Source organism: Nanorana parkeri, unplaced genomic scaffold, assembly GCF_000935625.1.
Source record: "Nanorana parkeri isolate BGI_ZX_2015 unplaced genomic scaffold, ASM93562v1 scaffold580, whole genome shotgun sequence".
Classification (NCBI taxonomy): domain Eukaryota; kingdom Metazoa; phylum Chordata; class Amphibia; order Anura; family Dicroglossidae; genus Nanorana; species Nanorana parkeri.
In genome coordinates this window covers 964947-982304 of record NW_017306848.1, presented here as the reverse complement: position 1 = coordinate 982304, position 17358 = coordinate 964947, and the positions used below count along the sequence as shown (strand labels likewise).

Sequence of the window (17358 nt, the reverse complement as noted above, 5' to 3'; positions counted from 1 at the left end):
GAGTTCCAGGAAGCAAAGAGAAATGGATTTGTCTGCCCTGAAAATGGACACTCTGGGAAGAATGGGAGGAAAAGAAAAATACGGTATGCAAAGAATAAATAGCCGGCAATTATCTATTCGTATGTTTGTAGATTGCCATCACTAAACTTTTCTAAAAGGTTCCTTTGTTGTCATTTAAAAGATAAGGGTAAAGTTCTTCTTTAAACTGATGTCAAACTGATCCAATTGACACAAGCTCAAAGCCTGTCAACACAGGCCCTTAGTCAGTTACTAACAACTTTGAGGCTAAGCCAAACTCACCCACATACCTACACTACACGTGACAATCTTACTAGCAACGGAGGAGCTCTTAGTGGTTAGGAAGTGGCGGGTGGGCAAGTCTTAGAGGAAGATGAGGGCAAGTTGTTATTGGCCGCGGTGGATATGTGTATAGGCTGAGCCACCGATTGGAAGGCAGCCCCATGACACATAGTTAAACATTATATAGTAATACAAACAGCTTATAACTTACCACTAACATTTTCTGACAATATCAAGTGGAACAGCTGACCAAAAGCATCAACATCTTTGTTCAACCAAATATCTGAGAGACAGGAGTCCATTTCTTTGATCAGCCAGGGCTCCAGACTGTTCGCATCCTTCTCCGTCTTCACATGCACAGACAACAAAAGACGAGTCAGAAGAACAATGGAAATGTTTTACAGATATGGCAGGCCAGTGGCTGCTATGGTAGATCTACAAGTCCTAGCCCCTGATTACTGGATGACAAAGTACTTGTACTTTCTTTGCAGCTGCTGGTACCTGGTATGCTAATGATATCCAATATGGGAGACTATAAAACCCAACATATAGTATATTTATGAATACTAAAAGGCAGGAAATAGAAGAGCCACATAAGAAATACTACAAATACTTGTTGTATACGTCAATGCATCTGTAGGTTGAGTCTCATGATGTGCTTTCTTACAGAAATCAATCACTTTCAGGTCTGCACTGGAAAATTATACTTGGATAAGTCTGAGTATGATTTATTGCTCTGGGGAGATACAGACTGCCCTTATCTAACCCACTGACAAAAGGCACATTATTTCGACACAAATAACAATAAAAAAATAATTAAAAGGGATTTAGAGCCTCTTCTTAACCCGACTACTAGGGCTTTAACCAGTTTCCAGATGAAGAAAAAGGAAAAGGTTGCTGAAGTGTATTGTGCATACCATAGTTTTGTGTTTTATAGGATTATTTTTTTCAATGATGTAAAAATATGCAGATATAAATGTAGCACACACCTAATGAACATATGTGTATATGAAAAGTATTCATACTTTTATTTAATTTATACTATGACTAATGTAGAACTCTAGTCTAGGAGTCCAAAGCCTCTGGTATACTCACAAAAAAAACATTGTAAATCATCATGATTCTTCACCACAATGTGATCCACAAACATTATCTGTGCGAGTTCCAAAACCTTGTGCAAAACAGAGAACTCACCAGAGCCAACGAGATCATTCACTCTTAAGTGCATACAATTGGTTTTTGTCACTTTTCTTTTGAAAACAACCTGTTTACTCTTTTATATACATTATATTTGAAGCAGCATTTTCTTAAGACAAAACCACCAGATTTAAGTGGAGTGGCGAGGTGAATCTGGTATTTCAGTATTATTCACCTCTATAGAACTAATTTCTGTCATCTTTCTTCCAAAATGAAAGCTGTTGGGATGTCAGAGACTTCTAATCTACTGACCTGACATTTAGGGCAGGCAGAGCAAAATCAGGAGGACTGGTACAGACATACACTGTCATGGATTTTAACTGGCTTATTATAAAAAAAAATAGTGAGCAATTGGAAACAATATATGAAGTCAAAGACTTCCAGCAGATGGCAAATCTGCTTCTAGAAAAAAAAGAATAATGAAAATCCATTTCTTAAAAGGAGAACTATGGGTTTAAGGCTTTTCCCGGTAGTTCTCCATAGGGAAACGGGAGGACACAAACTAGCGTCCTCCCGTCACCCTAGGCTCAGTATACCGCGTGGTGTAACTCGCGGTATACTGAGACGCCGCAGTATACTGCTCGCTGCTGCTCGCGGTATACTGAGACGCCGCAGCTGAAGCGGATCCCGACAATTATGTCTGGATCCGCCCAGCTGCGTGACTGACAGCTGGTTCTGCCAATCTAGAGGCAGAGCCAGCTGTATCCGCCCCGTCCGTTCCGCCAGTCAGTGCTGGCGGATCAGAGCGGGAGGGGGGAATCCAGACCCTCCCCTGTCACGGCAGAGAGCCGTGACAGGATCGAGAGGTGAGCGAACGCCGGTATGTGTTCTCTCACCTCCCGATCTACTGAGCCGACCTGTGACAGTCTCATTGTCACAGGTCGGCTAGAACTATGAGGTGAGTGAAAAGCACTCGCCTCATAGTTCTCCTTTTAGGCAGATCCCCACATAAATACAGTACATACAATATGGTAACTATTCCTTTGCCAAACAATTTGTAATTCTGTCCATACTGTCCTAGGTTTTACCAAAACATGGAGCAATAATTTCCCCTAGTACTGTGCCTAACAACCTCAAATTACAGTGATTGCCTATGGGAACCCACAGGATGCTTTCTTTAGTTATTCCCTTTATTGAAGAATGCTAACTCTGCACACCTCCCCACATAACTATGCTTGACTGCAAGTTAAACTCCTCACCAGTTGATTAAACAGTGTGTCCCCTCCATCATCCAGCAAGTCATAATCCTTAGTGATGCTGGCAGAGGTCCTCTGCCTCTGGGTGTCTGTGTCTGACTTTGTACTCTTCTCTGTCACTGAATGCCATTCCGATAGAGTTGACTTTTGCCTTTCCTCTGATAACATAACAAATAACCACAATATCAGTACTGAGAGAGAACAAGGCTTATGATGTCTAAATGATATCAGGACAGCGTATAAATATTACCATATAAAACACTTCACAAGGAAATCCATGCAATACTTCTAGGCAGAAAAATATAGCAAGCATATTAAGGAGCAACACAAGGAATAGCATTGTGGTTAAACATAAGCTGAAAGGTTTGTGATTAATGAAAAAAACAATTTAGTATAATGTTTGGTAAAGCCTTGGAGGCCGAGAATGAATTTATGGCTAGGAACTGAATAGGACAGATTGTTAAGCAATGTTTTTTAGATGGCTTATAGTTAAAAACAAACAAAAATATGTTCTATTGTAAAATATAGAGTGCTTTCCAGCACATATAAGCTACTTTAGAGTTCCATTTAACTTACCAGACTGTTTTTCTTTCTTGTATTTAAGCATGTCCTTATTTGTGTAGCCAGTAGTCCTTAATATGTCTTCTAGAAACATTTCTTTTACCTCAAAAGGGCGGCCTGGTACTGAAGAAAAAAAAATTACACGCCACTAGTATTCACCTCAGATTTATCCTAACATGCATTTCACAACTTGTCCAACAGAAATGATTATTGATCATCAGGGCTTGAAAAATTGGATGGTGTCTCACCAGTCAAAAATGTCACCAGTCAGTATGACCAGACTATAGCCTTGCAAATTAACTTATATTTATTTATTTTTTTACTATATAATGAAAAAAAGTACCATAAATGTAAAAAAAAAAAAAAACACAGTTTCACTACGTTATGTTATAAAACATTTATTCTTCCCCATATTTTGGGGGACTAAGAAGCTCCCTATGTGATAGCCAATTTACATGACAGGTCCTCTTTATGGAGACATCAGGGGTCTCCTAGGCCTCTGTCACCTAGGGACCCCCAGAGAAGCTGATGAAGCAGACATCGGCTTCATCAGCTTCTGTAGCTGGAGAGTGACACTGAATGCAGGAAGTTATGTAATATACATCACTTCCTGCATTCGGGGACTGAGAGGAGATCAAAGGGAGACCGTATACTGACCTCCCTTTGATCTCCTGTCACAGAGCCGTGCCGGGCCCGGTCGCATTGGGCACAGCGGATCTCAGGACCGGCAACGGCAGTGACAGCTGCTAATACAAGCGATTGAGCGTCTCTAGAGACGCTTGATCGCTTGAATGTAAAGCTCCCAGCCGGCAGTGTAATTACAACGGCCGGCCGGGAAGCTGCTCGTCGGGCTCCACCGTCCTCTCGTCACAGACAAGCAGGCGAGTGGATTTTTCAAGCCCTGTTGATTATATAAAACTGCAGCAAACACAAATGATTACCGTTAGTTAAAATGTGGCAATATACACTATTTTGATTGTCTGTGTATCGACTATGAAATGGATGCCTTCCCTTTGCATATGTGGCAGGAACACACAATATGGAGCAGCTGCCCATATTAACCAATCAGCTTCTCTTTCAATTTGTTCAGTTAAGTTTTTAAAATGAAAAGATAGTAGCCGTTTGGTTGCCATGGGCAACTGGTCCAGATTTTGCTTGCCCCCAATGTTTCCTGGTATGTTTTTTTCTATGTCAATAAGTAAATGGACAAATCGGCAGCGATTATATGCAGCATACCCCTAGGTCAGTTTTAAGACATATTACTATACTTTAAAATGCTTTCAGTTGACCCTAGTTTGAGATATGTTAGGCTTTGTCCAATGCACTATACAACTGTCGCAATCAATTCACTATGAAAGGATTAAAAGGGTAATAGTAGCCAAATCTTTTCATTTTTTTGGGTTAGGATAGTGTGGGGAAGGTTTACAATCCCTACTGGGTTTTTACTGCTATCCATTACAAGGGTTTCTCCTCACTAACTTTCCGGAGAGAAAATGTCTCCAATGGTAACGCAGGAATAAACATGCTTTGTATTTAGTAACGTAGGGGAAGGCTAGAACCCCTGTCAGATTTGTATTTGTTTCTGTGATCCTGTTGCAGACACCAGCATCAGATAGCAGTAAAAACCCAACAGGGGTTATAGGGATGCACCAATAGCTGTTTTTCGTTATCGAGTAACAATATTTTTTTTCCCGGTACTCACCGATACCAAATACCAATACCAGAGGTCCCAATAAGGAAGCAGGGCTGCATGTAATAACTCACCGCCCGGCTTCCCGATTAGCCGGTGACGAGGGAGCATGGAGACGGCTTTCTGGCCAATCAGGAAGCCGGGGGGGGCGCTGGTAATAACTTGCCACCTGGCTTCCTGATTGGCCAGCTTCCCATTCAATCAGGAAGCCGAGCGGCAAGTCATTACATGGCGCCGGGCTTCCCGAGTGGCTGGGAAGCCAGCTCCATGCTACCTCGTCACCAGGTGAGGAGAAAGCATGGAGCTGTCTTCCCACCCAATTAGGAATCCAGGGGGCGGGCAATGACTCACCCCCAAGCTTCCTGATCGGGATACACATCGGTAACATTTGGGCAAGTACGAGTACTAGCCCAAATATTCAGTATTGGCACTGAGTACTAGTATCTGTATCGGTGCATCCCTAGTTATAATTCTTCCCTGTTACCAAAAACAATTAAAAAAACCATAAGGTAGTTTTACTAGATGTACACGTAAAATGTGCTGCCTGTGTATAGCTGAGAACGTGCATAACTTGGTTAACACGGATAGTACAACTAATTTAATAAAACAGTAAAAACAGAAAAACAAAAAAGCATACTATTTAAAACAGGACAGCCTCCAAAATATCTGAGAAACAAGTCGACATCTAAGGCCGCACTAGAGAGGATCAGCTTCAGAGTTGGATGCTTCTTCACCACATCCCTCAGCTTCGTTAACAGAAAATCACTGAACCGATCACGCTCATGAACTTCATCCTGTTACATGATCAATGACAAGATGTAGAGAGTATTACAAGAACAAAACATAACATAAAATACCACTTTCTAAACTAATAAACAATCTTAAAAAAAGAGGCAATGACGATCTATGATAATCATTAGTTCCATGAAATAACAGGATCTTTGTACGTGCTTTAAATCGAGGGACACATGAAGTCTTTCATCTTCAGGTTATACTGTCATCTAGAGAAGACCAGTCCAAGATAAGCCTATCGGCATACTTCAATTTTATAGTGAAATAGTCCTGAGAGCGTCATCATAAACACAGAGATGGGACCTGTGTCCCTCAATGAACTCCAAGAAAAGGATTTTACCGTGAGTACAAAAATCCAATTTACTTTTCAACCATTGAGGGACTTCCAAGAGCAGACCAACTGAGGGGTGGGCAGCACAGCAAAGCAACACTAGCAAGCCCAAGAAAACAACAGAGACACGGAAACTGACTGCAGCTCAAGAGCTACCTAAAGGTCAATATACCTGAAGCTGACATCAGATGAGGCTGTAACATCCACCTGGTAGAACTTAGAGAACATGTATATAGAAGACCAGGTAGCAGTCTTACAATTTGAGAAACAGTTGATTAATGCTGAAATGCCCAGGCAAAGAGTCCCTATAGCCAATGGCTTAGAAGCCACTAAGATTGCGGGCAGATCAGATACATAATCTGCAGGTTCATCTGCACAGGAGTGCTTTTGTGGAATCTGCAGTGAGGCTCAGCAAACAATTGGGTGTTGAATGTCCCTCAAGGGACAAGAAAATAAAAATCATAACACTAAGCTCCTGACTGACTGAAGCTGGCTATACACTGTTCTATTTTTTTTGTTCAACCTGCGGGCTGAACGTAAGTAATAGAACAGATTCCTCCATCAATTCTTACGGGCCGCCGCTGTCAGAATACCTGAACAGAGTCGACAGTTTAATGGCTGCCAGCTCTGTTCGTTCAAAGATTTTCTGGCTGCCTCCTTTGGTCAGATGATCGAGGGATGCTGGCCGAAGGGGTGCCCGACAGCGGCACACACTGTGGGAAGTTCAGCCAGCTTCACAGTCCTCTCAGTTTAAACAATGTTCTAAATGATGATGTACAGATGATTACAAGGGACCACTAAAAGACAGTAATATTTAAAAATACATTGACACATATTTAATGAATATGTAACTGGATTAAATGTGTTTTTTTAATATCTGCCTACAATCACAATTTAAAGTTATAATGCCTCATAATGGCATTTTAACATGGATACTTTCTTGATAACATGTCCCTAGATTAGAAGGACCGGACAACTAGACATACCGGGTTATTCACAAAAGGGTGAAGAGTTTGGAGAAGGCAGAAGTGAACAATCTAGGACAACATAGCTGAACTGGAAAGTGAGCTGAATTGGAGAATGTTTCCAAATCAGCTATGTTGCCCTAGATTGTTCACTTCTCCAAACTCTGCACCCTTTTGTGAATAACCCTGATAATCCTGCCTCACCCAGGCTAATCTAGCCAATCCCCTATTTAACAATAGTTTGTGACACAAACTGTCCGATTTGTGGTAAAAATAAATGTCTGACTTCTAAAATCAGTGTTGTATAGTAGAGTACTTAAGCCAAAAGTACTTCAGTCAGTACCAGGATGAATCAACAAATACCTGTGGGGAACCCAAACTCCTTTCATGTTTAACATTAAAGTGTATCTAAAGGCTAAATTATTTTTGTTTAAAACAGATTAGGTCAGGATTAGATCCTTTGTCAAGTCCGTATCCTTTTTGGAAAGATCCATCCATTCCACCATTGCCACTAAGACAGAATGTGAGAGGAAATCAAAAAATTTTAAGTTGACACCAAAACAAGAAAGGAGTAAAAATCCTCCACTGGAGACATCTGGCGTCTCGGTCTCAGTAAAAACTCTCTAAGATGGGAATTAAACTCCCTTCAAGAGGTTTCCTGTCCCATTTCCAGGACAGGAAGTAAAGAGAAAGCTTCCCAAAAGGACAGAGGCAGCAAAAAATAATCCGATAGAGATTTTAAAGAAATGTTGGCTTTACACACACTTTAAGTTGTTTAAACCACAGCAAGGCCGAATCCTGCTACAGTCTCTAGAATCTAGAACCTAAAATATTCAAGATAACAAAATAACCCTAGAACAAACAATTGACATAAAAGAACATCACTCATATAACATATTAAAGTTTCAGTACCACATTAAGTAATGTAATCAGCATGTTTAGTAGCTGCATTCAATTTACATCAATCACACATTTTTGTTTAGACATTGACTTTCAATATAGGTGCTAGTTTGTTCCTAAATCATTAGAAATAATACAACTGATTTATAGCCCAACTCTCTGCCCTTGTATCTGATTTGTCAGAAGAGTGTTCTGTGTTCAAGCATTGTGTAATTACAAATCAGAACACCAGGTGTAATCATTTGCCGACATCCTTGATGACAATGAAACAATGAATGGTTCCATGTTTAATAATGAGGACAGAGAAAATTGGTGTGTCGCTACGCATGTGAGATTTGTGATGCGCGTGATACTGCTTCTTGTTTATAAAGGGTAAAATGAGAGCAATAAACAATGCTGATAAAACTCTGTCATGTGACAGAAGAGAGTGACATTTTAATTATTAGATCGATGACGATTGATTCCAGTTTGGCAGGAACATCAGTCATCACTTCATAAAACAAACAAATTTAATCTGGAAGGCACGGTTATCTTTAATTTGCAATAAATTACTCGCCCCCAGTTATGTCACCTCAACATATTACAACACATTTTCAAGCTATAGCAGTAATTCCAGCTTCATATACTAGAAAACATTAAAAAGAAGTGGGAATTGTTTTGCTGAGAAGTTCCTAAGTTCTCTTTCTAACATCAAAAGTCAACAGTTCTCCCTTATTTAATGACAGTTCAACAACTTAATAACTAGTTCTAGCTAGCTCAGCTAACTATTTAAAAAAAAATCTGGATGTATTCCTAAATGCGCAGAATATTACTGGATATTGAGTAATTATAGGTATGTTAGGCACCAGAGATTGCTGATCCAGGGAATATTCGATTGCCTTATGGGATCAGAAGGGATTTTTTTCCCCTGTTGGAGAAAATTGAACCATGCTTTATAGGGGTTTTTTGCCTTCCTCTGGTTCAACAGTGGGTAACTGTGGGCATAGCGTTCTTTTTTTTTCATATCTCTATAGGTTGAACTCAATGGACATGTGTCTTTTTTCAACCTGACTAATTATGTAACCAATATAAAAAGGGAGAGAATGTGCTCATGCAGTTTTCTGCCAAACATATTTAAATGTGGCCATGCAATATGATAAAAAAAAAGAGAATATGCCATATCCCATTTCAGCCTGGAAAGCAATTCCAGATAAAAGCAAATCAGTGAGCTGCTGATGCTATTTAGCAAACACTGCAACTATGTTTATTCAGAAATATTACTCAGAGCACCACGCAGGGTTAATTGGGATGTGCATACTGAAGCCTAGTCTGTGTAACCTCCTCTGCTTCTTGTACGACCAACATTCAAACTTCCAAGGCAGGTCTATGTCTGAAAGGTGTCTGTGAGAAATGACAATATGGAAAGTATAAGGTGGAAGGACATTATAAGAGTTGTCTTAGGTATTTATGGAACAGGTCAAAATGACCAGATCTGGGTTTGGAATTCTTTTGTGGGTACCCAAGTCTGCTTACTATGTCTTAACATATAGGTGACTGACATGTAAGGGGATCATGATCAACAGAAAGTAAAATGCAGAAACTATTTTTGAGGAGGTCGGGTTGTATAATCAACTGCTGCTTCCATGCTATCCACCTTTAGGCTGGGTCCACACCTAGGCGTATCGAACATGCGTGTTTGTCGCGCGGTTTTACCGCGATTCGCGGTAAAAAACGCGCGACAGACATTGGCTGTATCCCAATGAATACGCGCGGCAAATACGACCCAAAGAAGCTGCTGTACTTCTTTGGGCATAGGGCGTTTTGTAGCGCGTTCATACGGCTTGTAATACGCCCAGGTGTGAACCATGCCCATAGGCAATAATGGGATTTCGGTGTTTGAGCGTTTTGCAGAGCGTAGGAAGGCGCTACAAAACGCCCAGGTGTGAACCGGGCCTTAACACTTAAGTTGTTCTTTGCATATGTGAGTGAAATTGAGTCAATCCATTTGTATAATGTGCTGTACTTATGCAACCTTTACTTTGAAATTGATTTTCAACATAATATAATTACCTAAAAAAACAAAACAAACAAAAACACATGGAACATTTTTTTTAATTTAACTTTTTAGTTTTGAAATTAAAGTGGATGTTAAAACATTAAAGTGGATGTTTTATGCCATAAAAGCTTCTTTTCACCATTCGGCCATTTCAGTTTCTGTGCACTCAACCGCTCATTCGAAGCTCAGAGAACAGTACTGGCACGCCAAGCTAAAGTAACTCCCATGCATGGAATTCATGTCAGCGGGCCCCAGCCAATCAAGGGGCCAAAGACTCGAAACCTAGAAGAGGACTGAGCCAAATATAGAAGCTCCAGAGAGGAGAAGCACTGCGCTGGAGGGGTGCAGTTTGGCAGGTAAATCTGCCATAATACGCCAATATGCTGTGCATACTAGTACATTATGGCTAAAAGCTCCTGGTGGTCCTTTTGGGTTTTTTTTTTTTAACCTAGCTTTACTTCTGCTTTAAGAGAGGATTAACATGTGCAAAATATAGGTACAACAGAAAACACCTCTCAGAACATAGTGGGTGACAATAAATAGTTGCAGGTCTGGCAATCTGGGACAACCAGACTGTAATAAGTTCAGTTACTGCTGCAGCGAAGGGAAAGAATCAAATTGCACTGGGCTAGACCGCTAACCTTTGAGGAGACACCTGCTAGAGCTGCCTTCAGTAAATTCAATTGTGAGAACTCAAATTGAACCAAAAACATGAAGTTTGTGACAGCAATGCTTTCCAACTGCTCATAAGCACATTAACTGTCAAATATATAACATTATCTACAAGAGTGTAAATTGTATACCTATTCCCATTAATATTTACAAGTTGCTTTGTAGCAGTTACACTTATTTTATTATTTTCCATGTATGGTTTGTGTTGGGATAAAGTCCTTACCACAATAATATGAGTGACAGTAGAAACTGCGCTGTCTCCACCCATGAGTGTACGCAGAAGGACTCCATTAGTGCAGAATGTCAGGAGAGTCTTGGGAGAGACCCTAATTAACAGAGGATAACATATTTGAATTACACAATACAAAGTTAATTCCTTAATAATGTACAATCACAACAGAGTGTAAACTAGTAATTTCTCTCTCTCAGCAATAAGCAGCAATTCTACTTGTTCTGCATCAGCACGTGGGATGGACGAACGTCTCACCTTGCCTTGCAAGCAATGAATACTGTCAGCTATACTGTACAGTTCGGTTCTGAATACGTTTGTTGGATAGCGAAACAAAACATTTTAAGATGTGTATGACCTGGTGTGCTAGTTACCTGCTGATAGTTATACTAGTTTATACACTTAATCTTCCTAAATATTGTGTATGACCTGGTGTGCTAGTTACCTGCTGATAGTTATACTAGTTTATACACTTAATCTTCCTAAATATTGTAGGCATATAGCTGTCCACCCACCATGGCAAATCAATATATCAGATTCCAAGTGTATTGATTCTAATGCAACTGAGATAATGAAAGCATATTTTTATTAGTAAATTTATTATGACAGTATTATTAAAATTGATCTATCCATCCAGCCATTTGATATTTTAAACTTACAATAAAATCCCTACCCTTGTATCAATGGCAACACAAACCATTCTGTACACTGTTTGTGCCAGTACGCCCACCCAAATTGCATTGCTTGCTGATGTACTTGAAATATAGCAGGCAGACCCTGCCACTTAATATTCAGATGTGGAGTGAATGGAACACACGTAATTTTCAACAGAGCTGCAGCAGGTAAGCATATGCATTGCAGTTTGCAAAGATTTTTGCAATGTGTACAATGGACAATAAGCAAGGTTACAGTTTAACATCTACAATATGTATGACGTACCGGCTCTCCAGGCGGATCTGAAACCCAATAGTCTGCCCAATTTTCTCGCCTCTTTCAGCAGCCACCCTTTCAGAAACAGCAATTGCAGCCAAACGCCTGGGCTGAGTGCAAAATAAACGGCATGGGATTCCCTGTTCGTGACAGTCATCCAGTAGAAACTGTGGGATCTAATACAAAGAACAGAATAACCTCTTATAGATTAGACCTGAATACTCAATGCTGTTGCATCCTCTCCCATTCTCGTCATCTAAAAACACAAATGTGTGCACAGTTGTGCATGTGTATGATGTTCGTAAGAACCTATTCAATAAACAGTGTACGGAATTATATCACAGCAACCAATTTTACCTCTAATACAGGCCAAGAATGATAGTATTTGTTAATATGTCTTAAAAACAATATAGTCTTAAAAACAATATAGTTTCATGGGTATTCATTAGTTGTAGGTCAGGCCATTTAATCAAGCTCCCTCTTACAAATCTCTGTTAAAGTGTCTGTACAGACAAAAATGTATTTGTTTTGTACATAATAGAATTAAAAACCATCAGTTTTTACGGGGGTTTTTTTGTTTTTATTTGCTTTTTGTGACCCTACAGGAGATATTTACCTTCTCTATACAGAACATGATGGAAGTCCAAAATTTTACAGCTGGAAATAAAAGAGGTGAGGGTAAATAATGAAATTGGGACACCTGCCGAGGAGGGAAATTCCACTTATGGGCACAGGAAATAATCCCAATAGGAAACAGATGGCAAAATATTAATGCAACATTGGTTTTACATTTTTCTACTAAAACCTAACAAAAAACAAGTTTAGTTTTTTTTTTAACTTACCATAAAATCCTTTTCTTGGAGTCTACTGAAGGACACAGCTAATTAAGCAACCTAGGGTTATACTGCCGCCTTCTACAGGAGAAATTCACACTGGGCACATAGAAACATATCTAAATTTAAGAAGGAAGGCAGGGACCACTTTTGGGTAAACAGAAGGTCCTTACCTTGTCTGTTGCCAAGATCAGAAAGGACTCTTAAGAGGACAACAGTAATAACCTTAACCGCTTCCCGGCCGACCGTTGTAAAAAACCAGCCGGCCGTGAGCTTCCTGGAAGTAACAGGCCGTGTATATACGGTCCGTTAGCCCCGCCCACTCGTGTGCGGCACGGGCGAGCGGGAAAGACACAAAATGTAAAAACAGGCACCGATGCCTGTTAACATACAAGCGATCCGCCGGCTATAGAGCCGGCGGATCACTTGTATAAGCTGCCGGCCCGTGTCTTCCCCCCCTCCGCGGCCCCCCTACCAGGTGCGAGCCTGGGACCAGCATAGTGCCTCTCCGACAGGGGATCAGAGGGAGGTCGGTACACGAGCTCCCTCCGGTCCCCTCTCCGCTGTCAGAATGCGGAAGTGGTGTATATTACATCACTTCCGCATTCTCGTGTCACTCTCCAGCTTCAGACGCTGGAGAGAAGCTGATGAAGCAGATCTCTGCTTCATCAGCTTCTTCAGGGGGGTCCTAGGTGACATTAGGGGTCTTGGAGACCACTAATGTCTCCATAAAGAGGACCTGTCACATCTTTTGCTATCACATAGGGGGGTTTCTTAGCCCCTATCTGATACAAATAAAGTTAAGTGAAAACAAAACAAATAAAAGTTTCCAAAACTATTTTTCTAAAGTTACACATAAAAAAGAATTGAAAAAAACAAAATGTTTTAAGTCCCCACCCATACATACACGCATGCAAACATGCTTCAGGTGTGCATACCTGCGAAAACAACGATCGCGGCCATTACAGTGAGAGCAATAATTGTAGGCCCATCAATCACTGATAAAACTAAACTGATGAGCTGTAAAAGCTTTGAAAGCGTCGCTATGGTAAATTTTGAGTATGGTAGTTGTTTGCGATTTCGCGGGTGCGCGCAATTTTTAAGCTTGACATGTTTGGTGTCTATTTACCCTTTTATATTTTACCAAAAAATTGGGAATAATTGTTTCCTTACAATGTAAAAAAAAAAAAATTCTACATTTTCAGTAATTTTTCCTAAATATAGTAAAAAATAAAACCTGCAGTGGTGATTAAATAACCCCAAAAGAAAGATCCATCTGTCCCTAAAAAATTGTATAAAATTAATTTCAGTACAGCGTTGCATGACGGAATATATGTCAGTCAAAGTACCGCAGCGTACTACAGCGTGAATACTGAAAAATGGCCTGGACAGGAAGGGGGTGTAAACACCTGGTCTTCAAGTAGTTAAAAACCCTTCTGGCCGAAGTGATGGCCACAAAAAAGAAGAACACTAGATTTAAATAGCACAGTTGGACCAGGGGGAGCAATATGTGCCTGCTTGAAAGTTCAAATTGGTGAATTATTAGAGAGGAGTGTTGAGAGAATGTTGAAAAAGAACAGAGCCAAGATACCCGACCCTTGAAAGTATTAAGAGCCAAGTGTTACGCACGGAAGACACGCTTAGGGGAACTCCCTGAGACTCACACCAGTGAAAATAAGTTTTCCACGTTCACTGATAAATCTTCCCGCAAGGTAGATCTATGGGTTTTAAAAGCCAGGCAATTACAACCAGCAAGTGGGAAGCAAGGTCAAAGATCAGTACTTGAGAAAACCAGATCTAGCCAATCTGGTAGAAGCCATAGAGTGTCGTATAACAAAGTAAGGAGCACACTCTCCGAGGCAAATTCACAGCTTTTAGAATGCCGGGAATGCTGCCGGTTTTGACGCTTCAAAGTAGACAAGGCAAGAGTTTCAGCAGAGAAAAAGCATAAATTAGGGCATATTGATCCAGGACGTCAAAAAGGCATCCTCTTCATCCGCCGTTGAATTTTGTGTCCTGGAGACAAATCTCTTTCTTATTCAACCAAAAAGCTAGCAGATCCAAGTCCGGAATCCCTCAGCATAGACATACAGTATGTTCTGGAATACTTCTTGATGCAGAGACCATTCCCCAGATCCTGAGTTGTCTGCTGAGAAAATCTGCCTGCCAGTTCTCCACTCCAGGAAAAATGCACCAAGGTGAAAAACTCTGCCAAAGAAAGGAAAGACTCTTCCTCTCGCCGCAACACTCCTGGTGTCCCCCAGATGACTGATGAAACCCATAGATGTGGCACTATCCGACTAAACCCAGACCAGATGACCAGTCGGATGGGGAAAGTCCAGTGAAGTAATGACAAATTGCTCATAATTCCAGGATGTTGATTAGAAGTTAGAAGACCAACAACTCTTAATAGATAGATATTTCAGATCTCCAGCCCAGTCCAGAAGACTGCCATGACAGTTTCCAGTGTAAGGGAAGAAACCTGCCCTCTGATAACCCTGATGACAGAAGCCACCATGACAGAGACATCTTTGTTTGGGGGTGTAATCAGATCATCTACTATAGAGAAAGACTGGATCTGTCCCACACAGTGAGAATGGTCTGCTGCAAAGTTCTGGAGTGGAATTGAGCAAATGGGACCGCTGTGAAGGTGGATAAAATCAGTCCTACAACATGCATGCAGCTCTTTAGGGAAGACATTGGGATTGCCAAACCTGATTCTGCAAGTTTGTGAACTTTTCCTGAGGCAGGAGAAGAAGTCAGTTTAGGATGCCCAAGTACTCAAAGTGATGTGAGGGAATCAAGAATGGCTTCACGAAATTCAGGATACACCTGAAGTCCTCCAAGGTCCACATCATGAGTGATGCACTGGAGTCCATGGTCAGAGAGGTTTGTTCTTATAACAGCAGATTGTCCAGTTATCTGATAACTGGAATGCTTCTGAGACAAAGAAGAGCCAGAACTGGTGTTTGGACCTTTGTGAAAACTCTTGGGGTTGAGGCAAAGCGAAGGGGAATGACCACAAACGGACCTGGAAAGAAGGGAATGTGTAAATATACATCCTCTCCGCCCATGCATGTTAAGAAGTCTCTTCAATTGAGGGAGGCCATAACATACTCTACATATCTAAATAGATTCCATCCGAAGCTTTTGAAGACATTGAGAGCATTTTAATCCAAGATAGAACAAATGTCTCACATGCATGCAGCACTGCAGTGGTGTGTGCAAAACAATAAAATAAATTGGACAAGTTTCATTTTTCCCCACAGTGCAGCGTGTCGAGATGCACTACAGCGCAATGTTCTGCAAAGTATAAAAGATGAATAAAAAATAATTTTGTGACATTGTAATAAAGTTACAGGAACAAAGGTAAACAGTGTGATGTGTTGTAATTAGTGAATCATCCGGTTTCCTGCACAGCACACACTAGCGGCTGAGGCAGAACGCAGGTTGTTGGTGTAAATGGGCCCTTACTGTCCTCCTCATAGAGTGCACAGCTACAGCCATTTCTGTAACAATTAGCACATAGACAGAAAAATACTCAGGTACATTAAGAAGAAAATCTCCAATAGCTAAAGAGCTGCTAAAGCCACTTACAAAAGTGAGTCTTCAGAGACGGGGACAGACGAACTGCCCCAGCTCTGGACCCGATGCCCTACAAGGAATACCCAGAATTTACTTGTATGGGCTGAGTTCTGTGCCAACTGGAACAAGATGGTTTGTCACCGCTGACTGCAGGACCGTTGCAGAAAGAACACCAGTATACTTAATGAAGGAAAACCTGTGCTCGTGGGTTAACTGGAGAGACATCCGGGATTTCCAATATCTGGCCTAAACCTACCAGTAGCTCTTGATAGTAGAAAACAAATATTCCAAATCCACCGTGTTTCCCCGAAAGTAAGACCTACCCCGAAAATAAGACCTAGCACTATCTTCAGGGATTTCTGTAATATAAGACCTACCCCGAAAATAAGACCTAGCACTATCTTCAGGGATTTCTGTAATATAAGACTTACCCCGAAAATAAGACCTAGTTCGGTGGTAGGTCTTATATTACAGAAATCCGCTAGGTCTTACTTTCGGGGTAGCTGCACATAAACTGTGTAAAGACCGGCCGCAGCTCCAGCCCTGCCCACACGCTCGCCCACACACCAGCCTGCCGCAGCTCCAGCCCCGCCCACACGCCAGCCGGCCGCAGCTCCTGCCCCTCCCACACGCCCGCCCACACGCCAGCCGCAGCTCCCGCCCACACGCCCGCACAATGGAAGCGACCTCGTCCACTCCTCCGCCAGCCAGGTAAGACATCCCCCGAAAATAAGACCTAGTGTCTTATTTTGTGCAAAAAAATAAAATAAGACAGTGTCTTATTTTCGGGGGAACACGGTAGCAAAAAATATAGGAAGAGCAAGACATACATTCTTCCAAGGAGACTAAGCAGAACTGAGCAGGAGTGAGGTGGAAGGGGTTATAGCCTTGAAGGGTCTGGTCTTCAGTTTTTTTTATGTGCCTGGGGTCCATTTCTCTTATAGGCAGCAGTATAACTCTTGGTGGCTTCATTTTCATCAGGTTGCGTCTCTTAATGCACAATAAAGGAAATAAAGTGTTGGCTACATATACACTAATTTCTATACACACTGGAGTGGGGCCTAACTGAACTGCTAGACAAAGCAAGGTTTGGAACAAATAAAAATGTATTTTCTCTTTTCCTAATTGGGGGGGGGGGGGGG

The 17358-nt window shown here is 41.2% G+C and overlaps 1 protein-coding gene across 1 annotated transcript in view; it reads right to left on the bottom strand.

Annotated features, from left to right (window-relative positions):
• The window catches only part of YTHDC2 (YTH domain containing 2), a 71660-nt gene that overhangs the window by 33548 nt on the left and 20754 nt on the right, over positions 1 to 17358 (bottom strand). The window contains exons 6-11 of the mRNA XM_018562491.1: positions 11808 to 11974; positions 10863 to 10965; positions 5582 to 5738; positions 3270 to 3377; positions 2697 to 2851; positions 512 to 647 (exon numbers count right to left, since the gene is read on the bottom strand). Of these exons, the coding sequence (XP_018417993.1) occupies positions 512 to 647; positions 2697 to 2851; positions 3270 to 3377; positions 5582 to 5738; positions 10863 to 10965; positions 11808 to 11974 (826 nt within the window). The remainder of the gene's footprint in view (positions 1 to 511; positions 648 to 2696; positions 2852 to 3269; positions 3378 to 5581; positions 5739 to 10862; positions 10966 to 11807; positions 11975 to 17358) is intronic.